Source organism: Salmo salar, chromosome 09 (assembly GCF_965601325.2).
Source record: "Salmo salar chromosome 09, fSalSal1, whole genome shotgun sequence".
In the NCBI taxonomy this organism is placed as follows: domain Eukaryota; kingdom Metazoa; phylum Chordata; class Actinopteri; order Salmoniformes; family Salmonidae; genus Salmo; species Salmo salar.
This window is the reverse complement of record NC_138299.1, coordinates 159534732-159547102: the sequence shown is the minus strand read 5'-3', so window position 1 is coordinate 159547102 and position 12371 is coordinate 159534732. Positions and strand designations below refer to the sequence as shown.

Below are 12371 nucleotides of genomic sequence, written 5' to 3'. Positions count from 1 at the left end.
TGAAGGGATAAGCAATTATTTCTGATGAAAAAAACACAAATGTGAAAAATTGGTGGATATAACATTTTGACTTATTGCCTCAAGATATTTTAGCTTTTAATTTTTTTTTAAAATTAATTTGTACAAATGTCTAAGAACATAAATCCACTTTTAGAATATGGTGTATTGTGTGTAGATCAGTGACACAAAATCTCAGTTTAATAAATGTTTTAATTCAGGCTGTAAAACAACAAAGTGTGGAAAAAGTCAAGGGGTGTGAATCATTTCTGAAGTAAATAATTTAACTCTAACTAAAGTAGAGCTTTGAAACTAATCACATTTCTACAGTAGCAACCTGAACAGTCAATACTTTGTTTACTCTTGTGTTGAACATTTTCAAAATACGGTTTCGTATTTCCTTCGTCCGGACTCCATAGATTATTGGATTGACACTTGCTGGTAAAACAATATACATCACCCCTAGAAAAGTATTGATATCAGTTGGAATTTGAATATTCAGATTGCGTGACAGAAAAGTAACAGTACCAATCAGATAAAAACACATTATTACAATAAGGTGGGTGCCACAAGTGTGGAAAGCTTTCCATCTATCCTCCCCTGCTGCTGTAAACAACACTACATTCACAATCTTCATGTAGGAGAAAAAAATGACGCAAATATCAATTCCCACAAAACAGATAATCACAGCCAATCCCATAGCATTATTCTTGTCCGTGTTACCACATGCTAGGCTAACCAGGGCCATGTGGTCACAGTAACAATGGTTGATGACATTGGAGTCACAGAAAGACAGAGAACCAGCTAGTGCAACTAGTACAAACATGATGGAACCACTCCTTATAACAGTGAACAGCAACAGTCTGACAAACATGGCGGAGTTGAGGATGCGAGTGTAATGTAGAGGGAAGCAGATAGCCACGTAACGGTCCAGAGCCATGACCAGGAGAATAGTCGACTCTACTGACGAGAGGAAGTGAGTGAAAAACATCTGAGTCAAACAGCCGGCCAAGGAGATGTCATTCCAGTCAAACAGAAAGCCGAGCAACATGTTAGGGATAATGACAGTAGCCACCATTATGTCCACCGCCGCCAAGCCACATATTAATATATACATGGGGCTGTGGAGGCTCTCCATAATTCTAATCACGTAGATCAACAAAGAATTTCCCACCAAGACTAAAATGTAGGTCATGAAAAACGGTAAGAAAAGTAGTCGTCTGTACTCGTAGATCTCTGGGAATCCCACAAAGACGAACTCGTTGTGTGTGAAATTGATTCCCTGGAATTCTTCAATCATTACACTTTGAGTATTGCCAATGAATTGAGACGAAAACCCCCCCCCCAAAAAAAACACACAAAGGTAAAAATTTAAATGTTTTCATTGACACAATATTTTCAATACTCTGATATGTATGAATGGTAGGATGTATGTATGTATGAATGGTAGGATGTATGTATGTATGAATGGTAGGATGTATGTATGAATGGTAGGATGTATGTATGTATGAATGGTATACAATAATAATAAACCAACTTGCTGTTGTTCTTGTTTTCTTTCCGCTGTTCAGTCATTGGTCTGTGGAGTGTAATTGGTCGTTGGTCTGTGGAGTGGAACTGTATGTGGTCCAATAAATTGGCATTTCTACCCACATGAGACTTTATACCCCAAACCAGACATCCCATGAGACAACTTACTTAACCTCCACCTTCTTATATTGAGCTTATGTACAGTATGACTGCACTGTTTAAAAAAAAAAAATTATTAACGTTATTATTGTCCCTTAACCGGCTCCTTTCTCTGACTCCACCCACCAACTAAGCAGTGCTCTTTAATCATATTTCTTTGTGTCCCGGATGCCGTAAACCTAATCTAAGGTTACAAAAGGGATTACTAGAAACGTTCTAAGTTTACCAGTAAACTACCAGAATTTAGTTAACTATCATGGTTCATTTTAAATGTTTTATAAAATGACATGTAGTGGTCTTTTTGGGTACGTGAAATTACCACAATGATCTCTGCGTGACCTCCGCGTGGCCTCCGCGTGGCCTCCGCGTGGCCTCCGCGTGACCTCCGCGTGGCCTCCGCGTGACCTCTGCGTGGCCTTATCACATGGAAAATATATGGGGGGGGGGGGGAAATTAAACAAGATGATTTAAAAATAGAATGACAAAGCTGTGTAAAACATTATCCTAAATATAAACCATCTACTTAGTGAATACAAAACAGACAGGCCTGGATGAGATCTTTAAGGTCAGGACCCTCCCCAAGGTACTTGGAGTCAAACAGACAGGCCTGGATGAGATCTTTAAGGTCAGGGCCCTGCGCAAGGCTCACAAAATCATTTTAGACCCAAGTCACCCCCTGTACCCACACTCTGAACTACTCCCCTCTGGGCGCAGGTATAGGGCAACCCTCAGCAGGAAAAACACAACTAGACAATAATTTATGCCAGGTGTGATATCCAATCCTAAAATAGCTGGGGATAATGTTCCTATCCACCCAGTAAGGCCAGCAGGCTAATGTTCCTATCTACCCACCCAGTAAGGCCAGCAGGCTAATGTTCCTATCCACCCAGTAAGGCCAGCAGGCTAATGTTCCTATCCACCCAGTAAGGCCAGCAGGCTAATGTTCCTATAGACCCAGTAAGGCCAGCATGCTAATGTTCCTATCCACCCAGTAAGGCCAGCAGGCTAATGTTCCTATCCACCCAGTAAGACCAGCAGTCTAATCTTCCTATCCACCCAGTAAGGCCAGCAGGCTAATGTTCCTATCCATCCAGTAAGACCAGCAGTCTAATGTTCCTATAGACCCAGTAAGGCCAGCAGGCTAATGTTCCTATCCACCCAGTAAGGCCAGCAGGCTAATGTTCATATCCACCCAGTAAGACCAGCAGGCTAATGTTCCTATCCACCCAGTAAGGCCAGCAGGCTAATGTTCCTATCCACCCAGTAAGGCCAGCAGGCTAATGTTCCTATCCACCCAGTAAGGCCAGCAGGCTAATGTTCCTATCTACCCACCCAGTAAGACCAGCAGGCTAATGTTCCTATCCACCCAGTAAGGCCAGCAGGCTAATGTTCCTATCTACCCACCCAGTAAGGCCAGCAGGCTAATGTTCCTATCCACCCAGTAAGGCTAACAGGCTAATGTTCCTATCCACCCAGTAAGGCCAGCAGGCTAATGTTCCTATAGACCCAGTAAGGCCAGCAGGCTAATGTTCCTATCGACTCAGTAAGGCCAGCAGGCTAATGTTCCTATCCACCCAGTAAGACCAGCAGGCTAATGTTCCTATCCACCCACTAAGGCCAGCAGGCTAATGTTCCTATCCACCCAGTAAGACCAGCAGTCTAATGTTCCTATCCACCCAGTAAGACCAGCAGTCTAATGTTCCTATCCACCCAGTAAGACCAGCAGTCTAATGTTCCTATCCACCCAGTAAGACCAGCAGTCTAATGTTCCTATCCACCCAGTAAGGCCAGCAGGCTAATGTTCCTATCCACCCAGTAAGGCCAGTAACAGGCTAATGTTCCTATCCACCCAGTAACAGGCTAATGTTCTTATCCACCCAGTAAGGCCAGCAGGCTAATGTTCCTATCCACCCAGTAAGGCCAGCAGGCTAATGTTCCTATCCACCCAGTAAGGCCAGCAGGCTAATGTTCCTATCCACCCAGTAAGGCCAGCAGGCTAATGTTCCTATCCACCCAGTAAGGCCAGCAGGCTAATGTTCCTATCCACCCAGTAAGGCCAGTAACAGGCTAATGTTCCTATCCACCCAGTAAGGCCAGCAGGCTAATGTTCCTATCCACCCAGTAAGGCCAGCAGGCTAATGTTCCTATCCACCCAGTAAGGCCAGCAGACTAATGTTCCTATCCACCCAGTAAGGCCAGCAGGCTAATGTTCCTATCCACCCAGTAAGGCCAGCAGGCTAATGTTCCTATCCACCCAGTAAGGCCAGCAGGCTAATGTTCTTATCCACCCAGTAAGGCTAACAGGCTAATGTTCCTATCCACCCAGTAAGGCCAGCAGGCTAATGTTCCTATCCACCCAGTAAGGCCAGCAGGCTAATGTTCCTATCCACCCAGTAAGGCCAGCAGGCTAATGTTTTTATCCACCCAGTAAGACCAGCAGGCTAATGTTCCTATCCACCCAGTAAGGCCAGCAGGCTAATGTTCCTATCCACCCAGTAAGGCCAGCAGGCTAATATTCCGATCCACCCAGTAAGGCCAGCAGGCTAATGTTCCTATCCACCCAGTAAGGCCAGCAGGCTAATGTTCCTATCTACCCACCCAGTAAGACCAGCAGGCTAATGTTCCTATCCACCCAGTATATCTAACTGGCTAATGTTCCTATCCACCCAGTAAGGCCAGCAGGCTAATGTTCCTATCCACCCAGTAAGGCCAGCAGGCTAATGTTCCTATCTACCCACCAAGTAAGACCAGCAGGCTAATGTTCCTATCCACCCAGTAAGGCCAGCAGGCTAATGTTCCTATCTACCCACTCAGTAAGGCCAGCAGGCTAATGTTCCTATCCACCCAGTAAGGCTAACAGGCTAATGTTCCTATCCACCCAGTAAGACCAGCAGGCTAATGTTCCTATCCACCCAGTAAGGCCAGCAGTCTAATGTTCCTATCCACCCAGTAAGGCCAGCAGGCTAATGTTCCTATCCACCCAGTAAGGCTAACAGGCTAATGTTCCTATCCACCCAGTAAGACCAGCAGGCTAATGTTCCTATCCACCCAGTAAGGCCAGCAGGCTAATGTTCCTATCCACCCAGTAAGGCCTAGCAGGCTAATGTTCCTATCCACCCAGTAAGGCCAGCAGGCTAATGTTCCTATCCACCCAGTAAGGCCAGCAGGCTAATGTTCCTATCCAACCAGTAAGGCTAACAGGCTAATGTTCCTATCCACCCAGTAAGGCCAGCAGGCTAATGTTCCTATCCACCCAGTAAGGCCAGCAGGCTAATGTTCCTATCCACCCAGTAAGGCCAGCAGGCTAATGTTCCTATCGACCCAGTAAGGCCAGCAGGCTAATGTTCCTATCTACCCACCAAGTAAGACCAGCAGGCTAATGTTCCTATCCACCCAGTAAGGCCAGCAGGCTAATGTTCCTATCTACCCACCCAGTAAGGCCAGCAGGCTAATGTTCCTATCCACCCAGTAAGGCCAGCAGGCTAATGTTCCTATCCACCCAGTAAGGCCAGCAGGCTAATGTTCCTATCCACCCAGTAAGGCCAGCAGGCTAATGTTCCTATCCACCCAGTAAGACCAGCAGGCTAATGTTCCTATCCACCCAGTAAGGCCAGCAGGCTAATGTTCCTATCCACCCAGTAAGGCTAACAGGCTAATGTTCCTATCCACCCAGTAAGGCTAACAGACTAATGTTCCTATCCACTCAGTAAGGCCAGCAGGCTAATGTTCCTATCCACCCAGTTAGACCAGCAGGCTAATGTTCCTATCCACCCAGTAAGGCTAACAGGCTAATGTTCCTATCCACCCAGTAACAGGCTAATGTTCCTATCCACTCAGTAAGGCCAGCAGGCTAATGTTCCTATCCACTCAGTAAGGCCAGCAGGCTAATGTTCCTATCCACCCAGTTAGACCAGCAGGCTAATGTTCCTATCGACCCAGTAAGACCAGCAGGCTAATGTTCCTATCCACCCAGTAAGGCCAGCAGGCTAATGTTCCTATCCACCCAGTAAGGCCAGCAGGCTAATGTTTTTATCCACCCAGTAAGGCCAGCAGGCTAATGTTCCTATCGACCCAGTAAGGCCAGCAGGCTAATGTTCCTATCCACCCAGTAAGGCCAGCAGGCTAATGTTCCTATCCACCCAGTAAGGCCAACAGGCTAATGTTCCTATCCACCCAGTAAGGTCATCAGTCTAATGTTCCTATCCACCCAGTAAGGCCAGCAGGCTAATGTTCCTATCCACCCAGTAAGGTCATCAGGCTAATGTTCCTATCCACCCAGTAAGGCCAGCAGGCTAATGTTTTTATCCACCCAGTAAGGCTAACAGGCTAATGTTCCTATCCACCCAGTAAGGCCAGCAGGCTAATGTTTTTATCCACCCAGTAAGGCTAACAGGCTAATGTTCCTATCCACCCAGTAAGGCTAACAGGCTAATGTTCCTATCCACCCAGTAAGGCTAACAGGCTAATGTTCCTATCCACCCAGTAAGGCTAACAGGCTAATGTTCCTATCCACCCAGTAAGGCTAACAGGCTAATGTTCCTATCCACCCAGTAAGGCTAACAGGCTAATGTTCCTATCCACCCAGTAAGGCTAACAGGCTAATGTTCCTATCCACCCAATAAGGCCAGCAGGCTAGTCTTTAAAAACATTTTTTTTTATTGGTATGTAACTGTTATAAAAGTTGTATTGTCAATTTTGTTTTGTATTTAAACGCCACTTTAAACGTGTACATGACACTGCAATTATTTTTTTTTATAAAGTCAGTAAATAAACATAACTTTTTTTTAAAGAAAAGTCTCAGTTTTTGCCATAGCCCTGACTGGCTTTCATGCGAATTGAAGGTGAGCTTGTCTGAGGTGTCGGATTCAGTTGCTATCCATTGGAGCGCTGCGATTGGTTGCCTAAAATTCTTGGGTGGGGCTTGGCGAAGGGTCAATTGAAAATAATATCATTGTTGATGTGATGCTTTTTAAAAGTTATTAATTAGGCTATTTTCTCTTGAACCACATGATCTATCAACTAAAAACTAATGGGAAATATGGACAGAGCTATTGAAAAACGAATACTATAAATAAATTCTTTAAAAAAAAATATTCAAGTACAAATTAGCAAAGTTACCATAGATTGCAATAGAATTTCTGTTATCACGGAAGATTCAGGTAACTTTGGTAAATTACTGGTATCATTGCAACCCTAAACCCTACCCTCTGACGCTAACCCAGTGTGATGGGAGAGTGGGGAGACCATCCCTAACCCAGTGTGATGAGAGAGTGGGGAGACCATCCCTAACCCAGTGTGATGAGAGAGTGGGGAGACCATCCCTAACCCAACATGATGAGAGAGTGGGGAGACCATCCCTAACCCAGTGTGATGAGAGAGTGGGGAGACCATCCCTAACCCAACATGATGAGAGAGTGGGGAGACCATCCCTAACCCAACATGATGAGAGAGTGGGGAGACCATCCCTAACCCAGTGTGATGAGAGAGTGGGGAGACCATCCCTAACCCAGTGTGATGAGAGAGTGGGGAGACCATCCCTAACCCAACATGATGAGAGTGGGGAGACCATCCCTAACCCAGTGTGATGAGAGAGTGGGGAGACCATCCCTAACCCAGTGTGATGAGAGAGTGGGGAGACCATCCCTAACCCAGTGTGATGAGAGAGTGGGGAGACCATCCCTAACCCAACATGATGAGAGAGTGGGGAGACCATCCCTAACCCAGTGTGATGAGAGAGTGGGGAGACCATCCCTAACCCAGTGTGATGAGAGAGTGGGGAGACCATCCCTAACCCAACATGATGAGAGAGTGGGGAGACCATCCCTAACCCAACATGATGAGAGAGTGGGGAGACCATCCCTAACCCAGTGTGATGAGAGAGTGGGGAGACCATCCCTAACCCAGTGTGATGAGAGAGTGGGGAGACCATCCCTAACCCAGTGTGATAAGAGAGTGGGGAGACCATCCCTAACCCAACATGATGAGAGAGTGGGGAGACCATCCCTAACCCAACATGATGAGAGAGTGGGGAGACCATCCCTAACCCAGTGTGATGAGAGAGTGGGGAGACCATCCCTAACCCAGTGTGATGAGAGAGTGGGGAGACCATCCCTAACCCAACGTGATGAGAGAGTGGGGAGACCATCCCTAACCCAACATGATGAGAGAGTGGGGAGACCATCCCTAACCCAACATGATGAGAGAGTGGGGAGACCATCCCTAACCCAGTGTGATGAGAGAGTGGGGAGACCATCCCTAACCCAACATGATGAGAGAGTGGGGAGACCATCCCTAACCCAACATGATGAGAGAGTGGGGAGACCATCCCTAACCCAGTGTGATGAGAGAGTGGGGAGACCATCCCTAACCCAGTGTGATGAGAGAGTGGGGAGACCATCCCTAACCCAACATGATGAGAGAGTGGGGAGACCATCCCTAACCCAGTGTGATGAGAGAGTGGGGAGACCATCCCTAACCCAGTGTGATGAGAGAGTGGGGAGACCATCCCTAACCCAACATGATGAGAGAGTGGGGAGACCATCCCTAACCCAACATGATGAGAGAGTGGGGAGACCATCCCTAACCCAGTGTGATGAGAGAGTGGGGAGACCATCCCTAACCCAGTGTGATGAGAGAGTGGGGAGACCATCCCTAACCCAACATGATGAGAGAGTGGGGAGACCATCCCTAACCCAACATGATGAGAGAGTGGGGAGACCATCCCTAACCCAGTGTGATGAGAGAGTGGGGAGACCATCCCTAACCCAGTGTGATGAGAGAGTGGGGAGACCATCCCTAACCCAACATGATGAGAGAGTGGGGAGACCATCCCTAACCCAGTGTGATGAGAGAGTGGGGAGACCATCCCTAACCCAGTGTGATGAGAGAGTGGGGAGACCATCCCTAACCCAACATGATGAGAGAGTGGGGAGACCATCCCTAACCCAACATGATGAGAGAGTGGGGAGACCATCCCTAACCCAGTGTGATGAGAGAGTGGGGAGACCATCCCTAACCCAGTGTGATAAGAGAGTGGGGAGACCATCCCTAACCCAGTGTGATGAGAGAGTGGGGAGACCATCCCTAACCCAGTGTGATGAGAGAGTGGGGAGACCATCCCTAACCCAACATGATGAGAGAGTGGGGAGACCATCCCTAACCCAACATGATGAGAGAGTGGGGAGACCATCCCTAACCCAGTGTGATGAGAGAGTGGGGAGACCATCCCTAACCCAACATGATGAGAGAGTGGGGAGACCATCCCTAACCCAGTGTGATGAGAGAGTGGGGAGACCATCCCTAACCCAACATGATGAGAGAGTGGGGAGACCATCCCTAACCCAGTGTGATGAGAGAGTGGGGAGACCATCCCTAACCCAACATGATGAGAGAGTGGGGAGACCATCCCTAACCCAACATGATGAGAGAGTGGGGAGACCATCCCTAACCCAACATGATGTTGACATGGTCATTGTCGATTTTTAATTGGCGCTGTAATGAACATTATAGGTGTGCTACTTCAGCGTCAACACTTGTTATTTACACACTAAATTACCCATGAGGCATCACACCGGTCGTACTGGACACAGAGGATGGTGACATCACCAAGGGGCCAATTAGTCAACGAGACAGTGTGACCGGGAGTCCAATTAGCCAATGAAATGTGCCGACTGGGAGTCAGTGAAGAATTACTCTCTAACTATGGCCATTAATTATCAACAATTATTACTGTCCTTTCCTTTCCTGCGTCTTAGATTATCAACAACAGCCTTCCTGTCCTGTCCTGTGTCTTTGTCCACAGATCTGCACATATGAAGGAAGATTATTCTGATGTAGTTTAAGAATAACTTTATTTTTCCCTAAAGGAACTTTAGTCTAGATGGCGGCAGCTGTATTGTTTATTTTTGTTTTAAAAGCAGACTGAATGGAAAAATTTTCACTTTTTGGTCCACCAGCCACTGTGGCAGGTAGATTTAAAAATCTACCAGTCACTCAGATTTGTTTACGAGTCCAAATATTTTTTGGTGCTAAAATTAGACAAACAAAACCCCAAAAACAGATGAGTATGCTTTGTAATGTTTCTAAAAAACAATACATTTAAATGTATTACTCATAAGAAGTAATGTGCTATATTGTTTAATTTCATTTAAAAATTAAATCATTTAAAATATGTAACCTGAGTCTTTTAACAAAAATATCAAAGATGAGACAAATGTTCACCCGCCCTTTTAAGGACAGGCGGGGAACACGAGAGCCTACGGAGCAGTGTTGTCTTCTCTTCCCTTCGCAGTTTAAACTCAAACATTGAAAAACAACCTATCACTCTAAGTACCAACTCAGTGTTCTTATAGTCAGAGTGTCCTCCCTGATATTGAAAAGTTTGGGAGTTCGATCCCCGGGGCCAAGTCATACCCAAGACTGTTAAAAATTGTACAATCTGTTTCTGCTTGGCACTTAGCATGAAAGGAGATAGATTTGGTGGGTAAGGCCCTGCGTCTCTAACGTCCTGTCCAGGCGGTGTACTTGAACATCATGTGCCACCCGCTACAGAAACAGGAAATAGGCTTCTGCGCCTGTGAGCCAGTTCGGCTCGCACAAGCAAAAAGACTCATGCAAGGCTACTTGCATCACTCTGACCATCAGACTCAACTGATCACACAAAAACATGATAAACAAGGTTTGAAACATAAAAATATATAAATATAAAAATATAAAAATATATATATATATATATTACCAAGAACAACCTGGTTTATTGTATTCAGTACAAAACAAGTCAATTATGACAAGTCTATTTTATTAAATGTAAAATATTTAAGCAAGTGAACTCTAATCTCTTTCGTCCTATAACCGTATATGACAGGATTAAAACAGCCAGGGACTAGAAGATACATCAGACTGATAAACACGCGGAAATCGGGAGGGACAGCGTTCACCCTATAGCCAATGAACGCTGTCATTGCACTTAAATAAGCAACACAAATAACGATAATATGAGTACTGCAAGTATCAATGGCCTTCTGCCGCGAATCTCCTGAGGGTGATTTCCATATAGCCATAAAGATGACCACATAGGAATACACTATGAATATACAGTCGGTAGTCGGTATGCAAAAAGCCACTACACCTGCAATGTAGTTTCTGGAAACGTTACCACAAGCCAGACTGACCACTGACGTGTGTTCACAAAAGCAATGGTACATTGTATTGGACTTGCAAAATGTAAAAGGAATTGTCAAACCAACCATCACAACAATAACAACAGTGTTTCGAATCACAAACACAGTGTTGAAAATAAGAGAATTAGTCACGTTGATATAGTCGTTATATCTCAGAGGAAGACAGATAGCAACGTAACGATCTATAGCCATACCCAGTAAGATAGTGGATTGAAAACAGGCGCAGTAATGAATGCAAAACATCTGAACAAGACATTCCTCTCTAGAAATCAAATTAATGTTGGATAGGAAACTAATCAGCATCCTGGGTACAAACATCACAGGCAAAGCAATACCCAGAGCTGATATGGCTCCTATAAGGACATACATAGGAGCGTGTAACGTGTGTTGTTTGGTAATCACTAGAATAAGAGCAGAGTTAGCAACTAGAGAGTAAACAAAAACCAAAAAGAAAGGCGCGAAGAGAAGAACACGATACTGTAGAAGACTGCTGAATCCATTCAGGAAGAGGATTTGGTGGGAGACGTTGCTTGGTGAGCGTTCCATGCCAAACCCGGAATCACACGGCACTACAACGGATAAACCATTTAATTAAGAAAACATTTTCACTAGAATGACAATTGTTGCAAGAAGAAGTTATACTGTACCTTCATTACATCAGCTCTTATAAATCAACAACACATAGTGATGCAACGCAGATCCAAAACAACAGAATGAATTGGAAAAGGGAAATATCAGGTCATAAAAGACTTAATCCCACAAGAACAGATAAATGTTAAATACATGTTAACATATGAAGCAAAGTACCATCATCAGATGACCAGGGGTAGGGATAAGGGTAAGGAGACCTACCTATGCTGTAGAACACTGGAGAGGCTCTGAATACCAGACAGGGTTAGGGGGTAGGTGACCCTGAATACCAGACAGGGGTAGGGGGTAAGAGGCTCTGAATACAGACAGGGTTAAGGGGTAGGAGGCTCTGAATACCAGACAGGGTTAAGGGGTAGGAGGCTCTGAATACCAGACAGGGTTAAGGGGTAGGAGGCTCTGAATACCAGACAGGGTTAAGGGGTAGGAGGCTCTGAATACAAGACAGGGTTAAGGGGTAGGAGGCTCTGAAAACCAGACAGGGTTAAGGGGTAGGAGGCTCTGAATACCAGACAGGGTTAAGGGGTAGGAGGCTCTGAATACCAGACAGGGTTAAGGGGTAGGAGGCTCTGAATACCAGACAGGAGAATATTAAGTATTACACGCTCAAGTTTATCTCATTTCTCCCTCATTATTCTTTCAGCAACTATTTGCCTCCTGCTTTGCCTCCTGCTTAAATCTCCTTCTAACCCTAACCCTTAAATACCCTTCCCTCCTGTCCCTAAACCTAACCCTCCTGTCCCCTGGTAGAGCGTTGGGCCATTGATGTAATATAGATGTCCACACAGGAGTCCAATCATACTGGCCAAAAACACTGTGTACCAACAGCATGTTGTAATGATGTGATATTTGGGCCAA

At 45.5% G+C, this 12371-nt stretch overlaps 2 protein-coding genes across 2 annotated transcripts; both read right to left on the bottom strand.

Moving 5' to 3' along the window:
- Positions 1 to 242: 242 nt before the first annotated feature.
- or55e1 (odorant receptor, family 55, subfamily E, member 1) lies at positions 243 to 1297 on the bottom strand. Its single transcript, XM_014215437.3, has one exon. The coding sequence runs from the start codon at positions 1295 to 1297 to the stop codon at positions 314 to 316; it is 984 nt and encodes a 327-aa protein (XP_014070912.1). The 3' UTR covers positions 243 to 313.
- Positions 1298 to 10466: 9169 nt separating this feature from the next.
- Positions 10467 to 11571, bottom strand: LOC106613330 (olfactory receptor 52D1-like). The gene has a single exon (XM_014215438.2). It carries the CDS (start codon positions 11409 to 11411, stop codon positions 10467 to 10469), a length of 945 nt encoding a protein of 314 aa, XP_014070913.1. The 5' UTR covers positions 11412 to 11571.
- Positions 11572 to 12371: the final 800 nt, after the last annotated feature.